Source organism: Balaenoptera acutorostrata, chromosome 16 (genome assembly GCF_949987535.1).
Source record: "Balaenoptera acutorostrata chromosome 16, mBalAcu1.1, whole genome shotgun sequence".
NCBI lineage: Eukaryota > Metazoa > Chordata > Mammalia > Artiodactyla > Balaenopteridae > Balaenoptera > Balaenoptera acutorostrata.
This window is the reverse complement of record NC_080079.1, coordinates 65,614,125-65,633,100: the sequence shown is the minus strand read 5'-3', so window position 1 is coordinate 65,633,100 and position 18,976 is coordinate 65,614,125. Positions and strand designations below refer to the sequence as shown.

The window sequence follows — 18,976 nt, the reverse complement described above, 5'->3', positions numbered from 1 at the left end:
AGTATTTCATTTGTAATTTGACAAGTTGCATAATATATGTAAATGATTCTTTGTTTTAAATTAGTTTTTAGTGGGCATGAAAGGCAAGGATGAAGCCATGGCCATTGGAGGCCACTGGTCTCCTTCGTTGGATGGACCAGACCCAGAAAAAGACCCCTCTGTGTTGATTAAGACTGCTATTCGTTGTTGTAAGGCTCTGACAGGCATTGATCTAAGTGTATGCACACAATGGTAAGTACCAATTCATTTCTTGATTAGAAATGTTTTTCTAATAGTTACATAGATGTTCTTGTCTATCAGCCTTCCCCCCCACCCCTTATTTTAGCAATCTTGAACATTCAGGTAATCTCAAAGGAAAATACTAATTTTAGCAAAAGTTTATTTGGTGCCAAAAATGTTTGGGGGGAAAAGGATTAAGAACTAATCAAAATAAATTGAAAATTTTAATGTTTTGTTATGCTGAACTTTGGAAGTTGGATGTATGTTGAAAATATTTTTCATTTCATGCATAGCTGGAGAAGATCGTCAAGAGAGAACTTCATTTCATTATAATTCTTTTGTTATAAAATGATGTAGTTGCTGATTATTTTTGTTCAGCCATATTTTCTCTTGAGGCTTATTTGTCCTGTGTATTTTAGTATATTTCTTGTGACTTAATTGAGAATATTCTTTTTTTAGCACATGAAATCTGAACAGCTATCCAGCTTCTTCAGGTATTCTCTAAAATATGGGTAGCTCTGTAATCAAACTTTGAAAATGCCTTGGGGAACATATTCTTCTTTTAACCATAAAATATTGTACAAATGTACCAAAAGAGGAACTATGGCTTCTATAATTTTTTTTTCTTTAGACCAACCTCAAGTTCTTGCAGCAAAATTTCTTTACTTGATGTGCTACAAGTGAACTAGGGTCTTTAAAATGTATTTTAGAATTTTTTTTCCAACATGCTTCTTCCCTTGCAACAGGTACCGTTTTGCAGAGATTCGCTACCATCGCCCTGAGGAGACCCACAAGGGGCGTACAGTTCCAGCTCATGTGGAGACAGTGGTTTTATTTTTCCCGGATGTTTGGCATTGCCTTCCCACCCGCTCAGAGTGGGAAACCCTCTCCCGAGGATACAAGCAGCAGCTGGTCGAGAAGCTTCAGGGTGAACGCAAGGAGGCTGATGGAGAACAGGCACTGAACGCTAATCCCTTTTTCTATTTCCGCTTCTCACAGGCACAGGAACACAGGCACAAATGCACACCACACACTACATAACAAACACACATGGAGGAACATAACTGGTAACAGCGACTGGTAATCCAGCTTTCAGCAGTATAGTTGTATGTTCTTTTCTCTTAAAAAAAAAAACTGTCTATTATGCTAACTTTAAGAGTGCTGAGACCTCAAAGGAAAATAAGTTGTGCTTAAATTGCACAGAATTTTGTTTTTATCATAGGTCTAGTTGCTGGAATCTGGGACCAGTTGTTGAGCAAGATTCAGTATTAAGCCATTTTAAACATTTTGCCATTTTCTAAAATTTAAAAAATTTTCTCTTTCACGGTCATCAGTTCTAGTCATGGATATTTGAAATTGGACAACCACAAGTCTGAGAGATTTGAAATTTCAGGCTATGTGGCATCGTCTTTGGTACATTTGAAAGGTCTGACTAAATCAGTCTTAACTTTGGGTGGCTTGAAAATTGGGGCAAGATCACACACTGTTTGGTTAGTGGAGATCGGCAGTGTTTGTGCATCCCTGATATCCTTTGTGTTGTAATTTATCACCCTTTTGTGTTTCACAGATCTGGCTTTGATTGGCTGATGAGTGTCTTTGTGATCAGTTAAAAGTGATAGAATGTATGTACGTGGACTTGCCTAAATAATAACTTTAGGAGAAGACAATCTGAAACATTTGTGACCTTGCACAGATCAGCAACAGACTTTTAAAAGTAAATTACCTTTACTTTAAGGTTTCAGAATAGTAATTCTGTTCTTTACTTTGTATATCAGGATGAAGAAGAGAAGGATGATGGTGAAGCTAAAGAAATTTCCACTCCTACCCATTGGTCTAAACTTGATCCAAAGACAATGAAGGTAACTTTGAAAGTAATGGTATTTAATTTGAAATCTCTGAACAGGAATAGAGGATGTTGTGGACAGTAGTTTTTCAGATATAAGCCATTAGAAATGAAGTCCACTGGTTTTATATAAATATTTTTTGTTGTTTGTGTGTGTGTGTGTAAAAATTAAAAGACTTCATACATCAGTTCAGCCACTGTCTGTCGAATGTAATATACATGTGCCTATAGTATGAACAATATTTGCTTTTTTGATTTGGGAACTGACCAAGAGGCGGAATTTCTGCACTTAATTAACTTAAATTCAAGGAGAAGGAATGAAACATAGGAAAAAGATTATCCAGTTTTTAAATAAAATTTAAAAATAAAATGTGGATTGATATATATCTGAAGTAGGAAGAAGATAATTTAAGAGCCTTTTTTGAAAATCTTTGATTAACCCATCATAACTAGTTTTTTTTTGCTCCCCAGCGTCTCTGGACCTATTATCTTTTTGCAGTTTTGTATCTCTGGGCCTATATTGTGAATGTAGATCCATAGATTCTACATACATAAATTCTACATAGATCAGAAGATCAGAAGCTGGCTTGCTTTTGCAACTTCCTGTTTAACACATAAAAGCTGACCTTTTTATTAACTTCTGTCCTCAGCAAAATACAGGTTTTTTTTTTAATGAAAGTGTAGTTTTTAAACCAACATTGCTTTTTTAGTAGAGAATGTGTATCATAAGAATGTTTGCCCTTCTTACACTACTCCAGGTTATTTTCCTCAACATCAGGTTTCATATAGAGTCCTATAGATTCAGAAAATTAGATTAAGCCTGCACTCCAAGGACTTTTTGTCAAACTGATGGCTTTGCTATTTTTTCTTATTTAAAGTTTGTATTCCTTTTCTTTTTTTTATGAAAGAAATTTATTATTTGTAAAGCACATTTCCAATAAAATTGGGATAATTTTCAGTATCTCTCCCTTAATAAAGAAAAATTTTAGTAAACAAGATGACAAATTATCCGTATTATCTCGAGAAATTCTTTTTTCTTTTTTAACATCTTTATTGGAGTATAATCGCTTTACAATGCTGTGTTAGTTTCTGCTTATAACAAAGTGAATCAGCTATATGTATACATATATCCTAGTATCCCCTCCCTCTTGCATCTCCCTATCCCACCCCTCTAGGTGGTCACAGAGCACTGAGCTGAGCTCCCCGTGCAATGCAGCTGCTTCCCACTAGCTATCTATTTTACATTTGGTAGTGTATATATGTCAGTGCTACTCTCACTTCGTCCCAGCTTACCCTTCCCCCTCCCCGTGTCCTCAAGTCCATTCTCTACATCTGCATCTTTATTGCTGTCCTGCCCCTAGGTTCATCAGAACCTTTTTTTTTTTTTTTAAGATTCCATATATATGTGTTAGCATACAGTATTTGTTTTTCTCTTTCTGACTTACTTCACTCTGTATGACAGACTCTAGGTCCATCCACCTCACTACAAATAACTCAATTTTGTTTCTTTTTATGGCTGAATAATATTCCACTGTATATATGTGCCACATCTTCTTTATCCATTCATCTGTCGATGGACACTTAGGTTGCTTCCATGTCCTGGCTATTGTAAATAGAGCTGCAATGAACATTGTGGTACATGACTTTTTTTGAATTACGGTTTTCTCAGGGTATATGCCAGTAGTGGGATTGCTGGGTCATATGGTAGTTCTGTTTTTAGCTTTTTAAGGAAGCTCCATACTGTTCTCCATAGTGGCTGTATCAATTTACATTTCCACCAACAGTGCAAGAGGGTTCCCTTTTCTCCACACCCTCTCCAGCATTTATTGTTTGTAGGTTTTTTGATGAAAACTTGTATTCCTTTTGATTATAAGGCATGCTTATTTTAAAAATTGGTGTATGCATAAAAAATTGAAGAAAAAAAATTTCTCAAGCCTGTCATTCAAACGCAACATTTCTTAAAAATTCTATGTATTAAAAAAAAAAAAAAAAAAAAAAAATTCTATGTATTATCTTCCATTATTTTTTCTGGGTACAAGCTGGTTGGTTGGTTGGTTGGTTGGTTGGTTCTAATCATGTTGTGTAAAAAAGTTGTTGTTGTTTTCAATTAATAATAATGTTTCCCATGTAATTATTTTTAGATGTTCTATACTGTTCCATCTAATTGATGTACTGCTTTTTTTTCTTTGGTATTACCGTTTTATTGGATATTTAGATTCTTCACTTTTTTGGAGGGAGGGATTATGACAAGGAATGTATCGATATAAAAAGTTTTTTTCTTGTGTTTAGGTTATTTCCTTAGGGTAAATTCCCAGAAATTAGAATTTCTGGGTCAAAGAGCATTAACTTCTTTTTAAAAGCATCTTAAAACAGGTTGCAAATTATTTTTGAAAAATACTCTGTCGGTTTGCATTTTCACAGACATTTTATGAGCTGCACAACTGTCCCTTTCACCAAAATTTAAAAAAAAAATCATACAAAAGATCATTGCACAGTTACCTATTTCACTATCCTGTTTTCCTTTTCTGTGTTTTTATGGTGTGTATATTTAGGTAAATGATCTCCGAAAAGAATTAGAAAGTCGAGCTCTTAGTTCCAAAGGGTTAAAATCCCAGTTAATAGCCCGATTGACAAAACAGCTTAAAGTAGAAGAGCAAAAAGAAGAACAAAAGGAATTAGAGAAATCTGAGAAAGAAGAGGAAGAAGAGGATGATAGGAAATCTGAAGATGATAAAGAGGTATATACTAAATCATTTAAATACTATTAAACATAATATTGGTTTATAGGGTTCTTGGAATATGTATGTATTAAGGTATAGTTTACAGAATAGAAAAATTCAATCTTTTAGTGAACAGTTGCGCAAGTTTTGACACATGCATATAGTCGTGTAACCACCACCACCACAGTCATGCTATAAAACAGGTCTTTCACCTCCTAAAAATACCCTGTACCCCTTTGTAAGCATTTTCTTCTCCCACCCCGTCAGCCGCTGGAAGCCACTGATCTGTTTTCCTAGTTTGTCTTTTCCAATATATCATGTAAATGGAATTACATAACCTTTTTAGTCTGACCTCTTTAACTTAGCATGATGCATTAGAGATTCACCCATTTTATTGTGTTTCCATAGTTTGTTCCTTTTCATTTCTGAATAGTATTCCATAGTATCAGTGTATCACAGTTTGTTCATTCATTCTCCACTGGAGACACAGTTGAGTGATTTCCAAGTCACGTATTTTTAATCCTCCCTCTTAAAAATGAATAATAATGTTTTAGATATAAAAAATGAAATGAAATTTGGTTGACAAAGCCACTAAGTTCAGAGATGGAGTTCTAGTGAAGTGCTTCTCTGAGAATTGTGCTGTTTTAAAGCTGTGTGTTTGATTGCATTTCAGTCCTTAAGACTCAGAGGCTGTTTATTCACTCCCATTTATGCCTCAATCTTATGCCCAGAAGAGTAACTTATGGATGTTTTCTGAATTTGAAACATGGGGAAATCAGAAGTGTGTTACAACACCAGTAATTGGATAAACCGACATTATGTGTTTCCCAGTGGAATGCATTGTGAAGTATACGTCGTTATTTATGAAGTATTCCTGCCGAAAATGTTTTACCTTAATCTAATTGTAAGAAAACAGATAAATTTAAAATGTACGAAATTCTACAAAGCAGCTTGTCTGAACTTTTCAAAAAATGTCCATGTAATGAAAGAAGAAAAATGGTTTAGATTAAAGAAGGTTAACAAGACATGACAACTGAATGCCCTGAGCGAAACTTGACTGAATCCCGGATAGAGGGGAAAAAGCCATAAAGAGTAATTGTGGGGTAATTGGAGAAATTTGATTATGGATGTGATATTAGATAATAGTGAAGAACTGTTAAATTTCTTGGATGTGATAATGATTTTGTAATTATGTAGGAAAATTACCTTGTTCTGAAGGGATGCATGATTTCTTATTTTACTATGTAAGTTATATTTATTTTTATAGTGAAATTGTCTCAGAGTTGGCCAGCAGGAGGCCTTTCAAGTTGTCTTCTGTGTTCTTGGAAAAGTCCTTGTCATTTTCTGAGGACTTTCTTATTTTGCAGCACAATACAGTGTTTTAGTCTCACCGTGTACTATCCCTGCCCTATTACTAAAATCAGCCATTTCCCCAGCAAGTCCTGGTATCTTTTAGTGAAGAATGGTACATCATATTTACTACAATAAAGTCATAAGTTTGTACTGGTATCTCCAATTCTACTCCAGCATCACAGAGTTCATTCTAGTTTTCTCTCTTTCCATGTATCTTAACTCCTTTCTCCAATAATGAGAAACATACCTTCTATTACACTTAATATATTTGCTTACTTTCTCAGTTGTCCATCACGCTCCCTCTCCAATTTGAATATCCTCACTCTGCTGTCATTCCCTGCCCTGTGCTTTCTCTGTATGGATACCCTTCTTGCTTCATTTGGGTTTCAATTCCTGGTAACTGGGCAGCTCATCTGCTCTGGGCCATTGTAGCACTCCTTCCTCGCAGCCTCCATCCCCTGTATAGACACCTGCTTTGCTTGTAGGAATTGCTTTAGAACTGAATTGTTCAGGACAGGAAGAGCAGAAAAAGAAGGCAGAGAGTTGATTTTCACTTTTTGATGTTAGTGGCCATTGGTGCTCAAATCCTAGATCCATTGATATATTGGGGTTCAAAAATGGTGATATCATAATTCTTATTTTGTGTTCACATATTCCCCTCACCTGCTGTTTGGTTACCCAGGTGGTACAGGTTTGCCTTTTGGTAAATTCATATAGAAGAAGGCAGGATCAATACTTGATTCTTTTCTTTCTTTCTTTTTAAAATATAGAATATTAGGACTTCCCTGGTGGTCCAGTGGTTAAGACTCTGCACTTCCACTGCAGGGGGTGTGGGTTCAATCGTTGGTTGGGGAACTAAGATCCCACATACCGCATGGTGTGGCCAAAAAATATATGTGTGTGTGTGCTGCTAAATCAAGCACTATTTTTTGTTGTTGTTGTTTATCCAGCTTTCATGAAAATGCATTGGTTCCCTGCCATCTTCAGGTGGTTACCTGTTTGTTTTTATTTTTTATTTTAATTAATTTATTTCTTTTTTTTAGCTGCATTGGGTCTTCGTTGCTACACGCGGGCTTTCTCTAGTTGCAGTGAGTGGGGGCTACTCTTCGTTGCGGTGTGCGGGCTCTAGGTGCGCAGGCTTCAGTAGTTGTGGCACACGGGCTTAGTTGCTCCACAGCATGTGAGATCTTCCTGGAACAGGGCTGTAACCTGTGTCCCCTGCATTGGCAGGCAGATTCTTACCCACTGTGCTACCAGGGAAGTCCAATAATAGTTTTTTATTTGTTCGTTCCCTTGCTTTTGTTTTCTTTAAGGAATTCTGATGTCTTGTATTGACCTTGTTTGCTTCCTCAATATTGGTCACTTTTTCTTGAGTACTTTTCATTTCTTTTTGATTTTTAAGATTTCCACATTACCTTCTGTTCTCTTAAGGCATTATCTCTTGAGTTTATTTGCTTTTTTATTCCTTCTAGTTTATTTTTAAATTTCTGAAACTATCTTTTCTGATTGTTCCCTAAATTCTGTCACCTCATTTTCTTTTTTTTTTTTTTTTTTTTTTTAGATATGGACCTTTTTTTAAAAAAAAATTTTTATTTATTTATTTATGGCTGCATTGGGTCTTCATTGCTGCGCACGGGCTTTCTCTAGTTGCGGCGAGTGGGAGGCTTCTCTTCATTGCAGTGCGGTGGCTTCTCTTGTTGCAGAGCATGGGCTCTAGGCATGTGGGCTCAGTAGTTGTGGCTCACAGGCTCTAGAGCGCAGGCTCAGTAGTTGTGGCGCATGGGCTTAGTTGCTCCGCGGCATGTGGAATCTTCCCGGACCAGGGCTCGAACCCGTGTCCCCTGCATTGGCAGGTGGATTCTTAACCACTGCGCCACCAGGGAAGCCCTGGACCATTTTTAAAGTCTTTATTGAATTTGTTATAATATTGCTTCTTTTTTTTTTTTTTTAAGTTTTGGTTTTTTGGCTGCAAGGCATGTGGGATCTTAGCTCCCCGACCAGGGATCAAACCCGAACTCCCTGCATTGGAAGGCAAAGTCTTAACCACTGGACTGCCAGGGAAGTCCCTGTCACCTCATTTTCTACTTTTAAAATTCTTATTCATGGTGGTCTTTCATATCTTGTATCATTTTCTTTTCCTTTTTTTAATATTTATTTATTTATTTATTTGGTTGTGTCTGGTCTTAGTTGTGGCAGGCAGGATCCTTAGTTGCAGCTCACCAGCTCCTTAGTTGTGACATGTGAACTCTTAGTTGTGGCCTGTATGTGGGATCTGGTTCCCTGACCAGGGATCGAATCCGGGCCCCCTGCATTGGGAGCACGGGGTCTTAACCACTTTGCCACCAGGGAAGTCCCTGTAACATTTTCTTAATGTCTTTTAGCACACTTTAAAATAGTAAGTTAAGATTTTTATCTGCCTTTTGGCCATGGCTTTTTTTATCTGCCTTTTGGCCATGGCTTTCCCACTTTCATTGTCTGCCAGAGATGTGATTCTGCTCCTTGTTCTTTTTTTTCCCTAATAATAACTTTGGGATTTGACCTCAGTACTTTTCTACTGCTCATGTTTATGTGAATGTAGTTTGCCTAAAGTTTATTAGGAGATTGCTTCAGATAACTTTTCTAACTTCACAGAGCTCTGTGTTCTGTTATTTTCTTTTTTTTTTTTTTTTTTTAAAGAGGGTTAATACTCTTTTTTTTTTTTTTTTTTTTTTTAATGAGGATCTTGAATCAGATGCGTATGTTTGATTGATTGATTGATTGATTGATTTTGGCTGTGTTGGGTCTTCGTTTCTGTGTGAGGGCTTTCTCTAGTTGTGGCAAGCGGGGGCCACTCTTCATCGCGATGCGCGGGCCTCTCACCGCCGCGGCCTCTCTCGCCGCGGAGCACAGGCTCCAGACGCGCAGGCTCAGCAGTTGTGGCTCACGGGCCCAGCCGCTCCGCGGCATGTGGGATCTTCCCAGGCCAGGGCTCGAACCCGTGTCCCCTGCATTAGCAGGCAGACTCTCAACCACTGCGCCACCAGGGAAGCCCCTCTGTTATTTTCTTGTTCTGTCAAAAAATATGGTGGCTTGCTGAGATTTCGATCTTTATTGCCCTCTATCACTTTTTATCTGGACCTTCTCCTCCCTTGTCTCTGTTGTCTCTGTTGTCCCTGTCTGGCTCACTATTGATTCTGCTCTCAGAAATTTCTCCTCATTGTGGGGGCCCTGTGCTGGAAGGATGCCCTGGTAATTCAGCTTTGCAAGTTCATAGGTGGGGCTAGAATATCTGGGCCCTTTCAGATCTTAACACTGACCCCTTGTATACCCTCACTCACCTTTCCCTATTTTCAGCTGCTATTCTTAAATTTACCTGCTGTGCTCTCCATTGCCTGATTATTTTATGGTTTTCCTGTTCTTAGATCCAACAGGCAACCTCGTTGCTTCCTTCTGCTTTCCCCCCACACAGATGTCAGTAACACATAGCTGTTTGGGATCTTGTGACTTTTTCCTACTTACTTGTATTTTGGGGTTTGTGGGGATACCTTATCACCTCGTTTTGTGGTGCATATACATGGATTTTGGTTTTGGTATCTAGATTATTCTGTCTCTTTTTAAATGTGGGGATTCAGGTAGACCCACAAACTATGTTACCACGACTATTTTCCCAGAATCTCCTGATTTATATGATGTTAATATAGGTTTGTGGGGTTTTTTTCCTCTTTAGAAGGCAGTTTCTTACGCTGGGAAATTGAAAAGAAAGCGAATTAGGAGCCATAAAAGCTGCTGTCCTCTTTATTAAATTTGAACTTTGCTCCCTTCTTAGCCCTTAAGGTTGGTATTATCATTGTAAGGAGTCATAGAAATTTGCCCTTTTTCTTTACATATGGTGTACATTTGGTATGTATACATAATGTACATGCAGGCTTAACCATTACTTAAAATTTCAAATATGTAGGAAGAAGAAAGAAAACGTCAAGAGGAACTAGAACGCCAGCGTCGGGAAAGAAGATATATTTTGCCTGATGAGCCAGCCATCGTTGTACATCCAAACTGGGCTGCAAAAAGTGGCAAGTTTGATTGTAGCATCATGTCTTTGAGTGTTCTTTTGGACTACAGATTAGAGGATAATAAAGAACATTCATTTGAGGTAATGTTTTAAGTTTGAATTGGGATCCAAATAAGGTTCACACATTGGTCAGTATATCTCTTAAATCTCTTTTGAGTGCCTCTTTCATTGTTTTTGTTTTTTGTATTTTCCTTACAATGTATTTTTTTTGGGAAAAAACAACCAGATAATGTTCCCTACAGACTCACTTTTGCTGATTGCATTCCTGTGATATGGTTTAAGTGTTCTTCTGGCCTCTCTATTTCCCATAAATTGATAGTTGGACCTAAAGTCTCAATCCGGTTCAGGTTCAATTATTTTTTTCCCAAGACTACATCACAAGTAGTGGTGTAGTGGTGTGTTCTTTTATCAGGATATTGGGAGACATATGATACAATAATCTCTAACTGCCTCTCTTGGGAATGTGGTAGCACTTTATTATTTACTCTAGAATTAAAATACCATTTAGTGGGATTGAAACTTTTACTTGTGATTGATTTAGGTGTAAGATAAAATAATTGATGTTTATATTTTCAACATGAATCTGTTTCTTTGTACCATTACTTTAGAGTAGCTTTACAACAAACAGTTCATGTCATTTTTCAAAACAGTTGAAATGCACTTTCATCCCTAAGTAAGTGATTGCTTCATTCTTTAAACAAAACAGTGTAAAATATCCCCAAATATCAGTTTTGTAAATAGCCTGTACAAAATTATAATTGTGTTCAATTATTGTGTCTTATTAAGATATCTCACATTGTGTTATTTGATAAATTATATTGTAAAAATCAATCATACCTACTTGACCCAGGAGGTCATTGTTCACCAGATGGTAAGATAAAAATGAAGTGCTTAGACCAGAGACATTTGCAAACAAATATAGAGGACTACTGAGGCAATTAATAAACATGAAATGCATGTTTATTGGTCTTGAAATAAACTATGTTACAATATTAACATATTTACATTTTTGGAAACATTGATAATTCCGGTAAGCCAGTGTCCTTAAACATTATATACAATGTGATTTTATTTTTATTACCAATTGCCATAAATTTAACTCTTAATAGTGCCTATCATGTAGTAATCATTCAAGAAGTAAATAAATAAATTTAAAAAATAGTCTTTGGTATTACTTACTGCTTATAAAGTATATACTGTATACCTAACGGATGCTGTAAGAGGATGTCAAATTAATGCTGCTAGGTGGAAACAAGGTGATTTAGGAACAGCCCTCTGCTAGCAGAATGATCCTTTATTTTTCTTCCTTTCCACCTAACATACCCTCTTGGTTAGTTTCCTTTTAATCTATCATTAGAATGTAAGTCATTTTGGTATATGAATTTAAAAGAAATTATTCTGTAACTAAGAAAAACCGTATATCAATAATAAATAGATTTTTGACTGATTTAATTTTAATGCTAGGTGTATCTTTGTCTTTCACTGCTTGTAGATGAAAAGATATGTAGAATTAATACTGATATTCTAGTTACTGCTCTAGGTTTCTTCTAAGCTAACACATTTTAATTGCCTTTTTTTGTTTGTTTTTTGTTTATTTATTTATTTTTGGCTGTGTTGGGTTTTTATTGGTGCGCACAGGCTTTCTCTAGTTGTGGTGAGCGGGGGCTTCTCGTTGCCGTGGCTTCTCTTGTTGCGGATCACGGGCTCTAGGTGCGCGGGCTTCAGTAGTTGTGGCACGCAGGCTAAGTAGTTGTGGCTTGTGGGCTCTAGAGCGCAGGCTCAGTAGTTGTGGCTCACGGGCCTAGTTGCTCCGCGGCATGTGGCATCTTCCCGGACCAAGGCTCGAACCCATGTCCCCTGCATTGGCAGGTGGATTCTTAACGACTGCGCCACCAGGGAAGTCCCTTAATTGCTTTTTATTTGAGTAATAGAAGATAGAAGAGTCTAAGAAAAATATATGACTCTTGCTATTTACCTACACAAATGGAGATTTTATTTAATTTTTACATTAATGATTAAGAGAAAAGAATTCTCAACATCTTAATGGTCATTTTACTGATAATAGATTTCTTTTTATTTAAAACGTATGAAGACGGCATGAATGAAAGAAAAATAGATTGTAAGATCGATTATAGTTTTAATACATTGTATATTTCTTTATGATCTGGAAAATAGTCTTATTGAAGTGTTTTACCAATTATACTGAACACATTGCCAAAGATTACGTATTTTAGAACTGTTGTAACTATTTCAAGTTCTAGACCCTTTTAATCTGTTGAATGCAATTGCCTTAGATATATTTACATAGGGAATTCCCTGGCAGTCCAGTGGTTAGGACTCAGTGCTTTCACTGCCTGGGTCCAGGTTCAATCCCTGGTCGGGGAGTTAAGATATCCTACAAGCCATGCGTCATGGCCAAAAGAAAGAAAAAAAAAAGATATATTTACATAGGATATTTAGTATATAATTTTAGATTCATGAATATATTAAAGGTCATTTTCCCTGGATCCTTGCATAGTAATAATGCTTACTCCCTACTCAGAGTTTTGATTTGGTTTCCCCTGCATGGAATGCTCTTCTGGGTATCTATGTAATGGCTCATTCCCTTGCTGCCCTCACATCACTTTTCAAACGTCACTTGATCAGAAAGGCCATCTCTGGCTACGCTCCCTTGTTACTCTCTGTGCTCTTATCCTGCTTGTTTTTCTTATAATTTAATGTTGATTTGATTATTCCATACTTTGTCCCACTAGATTGTTAGCTTATGAGAGTTGGGATTTTTATCTGCTTTCTTCACTGCTGTATCCCCAGGGCCACGAACAGTCCCTGGTACATAGTAGGCATTTCATAAAAACTTGTTGAGTACACCTCATGATAAATGTACATGATAAAGTAATGCAGTTATTATTTTTTGTAATATTTGGCCCAAAGTATACCAAACATAGTATTTATATCTTCAGGAGAGTTTTTGAGGATTTTGAGACTACTCAGCATCATTGACATCAATTATTATAATTTTATTGTTAGTGCACATTAATTGTCAGATGTGATAGATTATCATTTGATAAATTACTGATTTGCTGGATTTGTTCAATATTTCTATTAAAGTTGGCTGGGTTACTGTTTGTCTTTTTATAGGTTTCATTATTTGCAGAGCTTTTCAATGAAATGCTTCAAAGAGATTTTGGCGTCAGAATATATAAATCATTATTGTCTCTTCCTGAGAAAGAGGATAAAAAAGAAAAGGAAAAGAAAAGCAAAAAAGATGAGAGAAAAGATAAAAAAGAAGAAAGAGATGATGAAACTGATGAGCCAAAACCCAAAAGGAGAAAATCAGGAGATGATAAAGATAAAAAAGAAGATAGAGATGAAAGGAAGGTCTGTAAATATTTCCAGGACCAGCAACCAGGTTTAGTTTCTAATTAGTCTTCTGGAGTGTAACACATGACAATGAATTCCATCAGAATAGTAAAATGTGAAGGCCAAACTAAAAAATTTTAGTGTATTATTAGAAATTTAAGTCTTTGAATTAAGCCTATTTAAGCATCTATAACGAGTGTTGTGATAGTTTATTCTTTAAGGTATATAGCATGATGGTCTGATTTATGTATATTGTGAATGGTAGTTTATTCTTAAAGTATATTATTGTTACAAGATATTTATAATGTGATACTATTTCAAGTAAATTTAGTCAATTTAATGTTTTTCTTTTAGTTGTTTGGTGAGATCTTGCTGAATTTTAAGACATTTTAAATTACAGAAAGAAGATAAAAGAAAAGATGATTCTAAAGATGATGATGAAACTGAAGAAGATAATAATCAAGATGAATATGATCCAATGGAGGCAGAAGAAGCTGAGGATGAAGAAGATGGTATGATTCAAATTTATTTTCCCTTAAGATGAAAAATACAATTTTTGTTAGGGGACTTTGTATCGCTGAAATCTATAATTGTAATATTTTTTAGAGTAGGAACAGTAAAATATTCTCTAGTGAAAATATGTTAAGTATTGTTTTACTAATTTTTAGGTGAGAGGATTGTTTTAAGAAATGTTTATTTTTAACTATCATGTTCCATATATAATTCTAACTCAACTTGAGGGGAAAAAAATTTCCCAAACGTGGTGTTAAACTGTGTCATGAAAAGGTATAATAGTCTTCCTTGTTTCACAGAATATAATCTTCTTTAGAAAACTAATTAATTATAAAGACTGTGATACAAGCAAAAGAGTACATACAGCATATAGAGTTTAAAGACTAATAATAATAAGCACCTGTATACCTACCACCCATGTTTTAAATAACAAACTTTTACCAGTAGTAATGATATTCAAAATACTTTACTAGTCATAGATGCCAGCCCTAAAGTACTTATGGAGTACCACTGAGTACCTGTCAGTTTCCATGTAGATTTGGGACTTTTTACAAAAATTTTTTTTTGAGATGAGAAAATCGTAAGAGTTTTTTTGTTTTGGTAGTACATATCTTTGAGGATTATTACTACTTAAGGTGTTCTTGGTTTGCCTCTACATTTTTTCTTTCTACCCAGCATTTTACTTTTCTTCTAATTGATTCAAACATAAAAGAAGTTGAAAGAATAGTGCATTGAATACCCTATATCCCACAGTTGATTCAGTAGTTAATATTTTATCTTACTTGTGTTGTCTGTGTGTTTGCATGTGTATGTTTCTGATCCATTTGAAAGTAGGAATTCTTCAACTTGCCTAAGAAAAGACATTCTCTTAACCACAATTCCATAATCACCCCTAAGAAAATTAACAATAATGTTATACACCATCTATTGATGCCATCTAATGTGTAGTCTTAATTGTTCTAATAATTCAGTAGCAATGATATAATATGCATATATCAGTATTTCTTTTATCTTCATTACCTGCTCTGCTCAATGAAGATTAGCCCTTTTTTCTTTTTTTTTTTTTTGGCTGTGTTGGGTCTTGGTTGCTGTGCGTGGGCTTTCTCTAGTTGTGGCGAGCGGAGGCTACTCTTCATTGCGGTGCACGGGCTTCTCATTGTGGTGGCTTCTCCTGTTGTGGAGCATGGGCTCTAGGCGCATGGGCTTCAGTAGTTGCAGCACGTGGGCTCAGTAGTTGTGGCTTGAGGGCTCTAGAGCGCACGCTTAGTAGTTGTGACACACGGGTTTAGTTGCTCTGAGGCATGTGAGATCTTCCCGGACCAAGGCTCAAACCCGAGTCCCTGCATTGGCAGGCGGATTCTTAACCACTGCGCCACCAGGGAAGTCCCAAGATTAGCCTTTTTTACAGTCCCATTTTCTCTCCTCCATCCTCCTAGTATTGTTTTATCACTGCTTTTGTTAAATCACTAAACAGTGTTCTCATTATTTTGTTTATGTCAGAATGTCCTAGCTCTCATCCCGTAGTTGTCTTCTTTATTCCTTTTCTACCATATAACTCCCTTAGTGGTGTTCTCTTCCATTCTCCCAACTTTAAGTGCAATTTGCATGTACTGACAATTCTCAAATTTATATCTCAAGTCAGACTTCTCTTATTCTTCTATATCAGCTGCCTATTTGTCATCTCCACTTAAGTTATCTGACATTTCAAACTAAACATGTCTAAGACTGAACTCCTGCTTTTCCTTTTCACCATAAAGAAAACAAACAAAAAATCCTCTACCTTCTGCCTTCCCCACCTCTTTTGATGGCAATCCCATCCTTAGAGTTGCTCAAGCTAAAATCTAGGAGTCATCCTTGACACACACTCTCTCTCTCTGTCATATTCCATTTCCAGTCTATCAGGAGGTCATATTGCCTCTATCTTCAAAATATACCCAGAATCAGACCATTTCTCACCAGCGTCACTGATCTAACCTTAATCCAACCCATGTTGTTTCTTGCCTGGATTATTTTAATAGTCCCTTATACTGGTTTCCCTGCCTATCCCATTCCTCTAAAGTCTCTTTACAATAAGTTGCCAGAATAACCTTTGTATAAGTCATTTATTTGTTCAAATTCTTACAGTCGCTCTCCATTTCACTCTATGAAAAAAGCCACAGTGTTTACAATGACCTGTAAGACCCTACCATATCAAGTCTTTTTTTTTTTTTTAAAGATTTTATTGATTGATTGATTGATTGATTGCTATGTTGGGTCTTCGTTTCTGTGCTAGGGCTTTCTCTAGTTGCGGCAAGCGGGGACCACTCTTCATCGCGGTGCACGGGCCTCTTACTATCGTGGCCTCTCTTGTTGCGGAGCACAGGCTCCAGACGCGCAGGCTCAGTAGTTGCGGCTCACGGGCCTAGTTGCTCCGCGGCATGTGGGATCTTCCCAGACCAGGGCTCGAACCCGTGTCCCCTGCATTAGCAGGCAGAGCCTCAACCACTGCGCCACCAGGGAAGCCCCCATATCAAGTCTTTAATTTTGTCTCTTACAACTCTTTCCACTTGCTCATTGCACCTCAGTCACTGGGACCTCCTTGAACTCATTATACATGCTCCTGTGTTAAGACCTTTGCATTGGCAGTTCCTTCTGCCTGCACACTCTCATAGAGACCCACCTTGCTGACTCCCCCAACACCTTCAGTCTCTGTTGAGCTACTGCTTTCTCAGTGAGGTCTACTCTGCACCCTACCCTATTTAAAATTGCAGTCTCCTCCCCACCCCCACCAAAGTACACATTCCTGATGCCTCCTTACCCCGTTCTACTTACAGAATTTATAACCTAGTCTACTATACTGTTTACTTGGTTTATTTATTGTCTGTCTTCTTTCCACTTGAATATAAGCTCTTAATAAGAAAAAGAGAGATTTTTCTTTATTTTCTTTGCTGATATATATTGGAAGTTCCTAGAACAGCCTAAATATCCAAATAGGCTCTAAATAGATACTTGTTGAACTAATATCATAAACTGCAAAGCCAAATAGGGTGGTATGATTATAGTTTTGGGGGTTTTTTGGTTTCCTTGGTATTTCTAATTGATGCTTGCTTATATTATCATTTTTCCCCATACTTTGCATCTCATTATCCAATCAGGTTTCCAGAAGACCACTTTTTTCCCCATGGAAAATTAGAATTTGTGGTTAAAAAAAAAATATATATATATATATATATATATATATTTGTGTGTGTGTGTGTATATAGTACCAGTTAATGTCTAAAATGGTGTTGGTGTTGAATCTTCTTAGTAATCAGAGGAGCAAATAACAGTGAGGGTCTAATTTTTACCTGTCAAATTGATGAAACTTAAGTTTCTAATAAAAGGTAACATCAGTTTAACAGGGGTAGAGAGAAGACTACTTTCACTCTTGGGGTGAGTTTAAATTGTTGCACCTTCTCTGGACAGAAATTTGGAAATGTTAATTAACCATATCCTTTCAAATACCAACACGAATATTTATTTCATAATTATTTATAAAACAAAAAACTAGAATCAGTCTTAATATTCAACAATAGGGAATTATTTAAATGCATTTTGACATAGACATGCAATTAAATTCTGTGCAGTCATTGAAAAAGAAGTTAGAGGATAGTGATGTGGAAAAAGATGACCAAATGGTTTTTATAGACACAGACAGCATGTTCCAAGATGAGCAAGGATTACTTGGATTTTTTTTTCAGCCGTGCTGTGCGGCATGTGGGATCTTAGTTCCTTGACCAGGGATCAAACCCATGCCCCCTGCATTGGGAGCATGGAGTCTTAACTACTGGACCACCAGGGAAGTCCCTGGATTTTTTTAAAAATACTTTAAAAATATAGGTTTCAGGAGAGATGGTTTCAAAAGTGACACCTTTCAAGTTAAATACTCAAAATAAGGTGGGTTATGTCTGTAAAATGTGAATAAATGAAAGGAGAGGTTACTTAACCATTTCATAACTGAGGAATCTGAGGCTCCTAGCAGTAAATCAATTTACCCATGATAATAAAACTATAAAGCAGCTGAACCACTCTGTACTGTATTTTATATATGTATGAAATAATTAGGTTCCAAGGACATATTATCTCTCTTTCTTTAAAACAGTTTATTTCGGTTCCAATACATATCACAAACTCACCCATTTTAAGTGTATATAATTTAGTTTAATAATTTAATAATTCGTAGTAACTTCATAGAATTGTGAAACCATCACTACAATCCAGTTTTAGAACATTTGTCTATTTCCTTTTTTTAATAACAACTTGAGATATAATTCACGTATCATCCAGTTCACCCATTTAAAAGTATACAACTCAGTTTTTTTTGTTTCTGTTTTGTTCTAATATATATTTGGGTGGTACGCCAGGTCTGAGGTGCGGCACGTGGGATCTTCGTTGCCGCGTGCAGGATCTTTTAGTTGCAGCTTGAGAACTCTTAGTTGCGGCATGTGGGATCTAGTTCCCTGACCAGGGATCGAACCCAGGCCCCCTGCATTTAAGGGAGCGTGGAGTCTTAGCCACTGAACCACCAGGGAAGTCCCAGCTCAGTGGTTTTTAATATATCCATCCGTCACCACAGTCAATTTTAGAACATTTTCATTTCCACATAAAGAAATCCTGTACTCATTAGCAGTCAGTCCCATTTCCCCCCCCATCTCCTCAGCCCTAGGCAAGCATTAGTCAGCTTTCCATCTCTATAGATATTCTGGACATTTCATATATAAATAGAATCATGCAGTATGCAATCTTTTGTGACTGGCTTCTTTTCACTTAGCATAATGTTATCAAGGTTCATGTGTGTTTTAGCATGTATATTCTATCTAATATAAAGTTTTCTCTATATTGTTACTATTCGCGTACAACTTCTCACCTAAAGCAGTCTTTCTCAGAGTGTTCCAAAATATT

General features: G+C 36.5%; 1 protein-coding gene across 5 annotated transcripts in view; it reads left to right on the top strand.

Moving 5' to 3' along the window:
- The window catches only part of CCAR1 (cell division cycle and apoptosis regulator 1), a 53,980-nt gene that overhangs the window by 27,461 nt on the left and 7,543 nt on the right, over positions 1-18,976 (top strand). For all 5 annotated transcript variants that reach the window (XM_007167783.2, XM_007167785.2, XM_007167782.2 and 2 more), the window contains exons 13-19: positions 65-231; positions 966-1,176; positions 1,995-2,078; positions 4,615-4,800; positions 10,073-10,264; positions 13,322-13,561; positions 13,944-14,055. In XM_007167783.2, the coding sequence (XP_007167845.1) occupies positions 65-231; positions 966-1,176; positions 1,995-2,078; positions 4,615-4,800; positions 10,073-10,264; positions 13,322-13,561; positions 13,944-14,055 (1,192 nt within the window). The remainder of the gene's footprint in view (positions 1-64; positions 232-965; positions 1,177-1,994; positions 2,079-4,614; positions 4,801-10,072; positions 10,265-13,321; positions 13,562-13,943; positions 14,056-18,976) is intronic.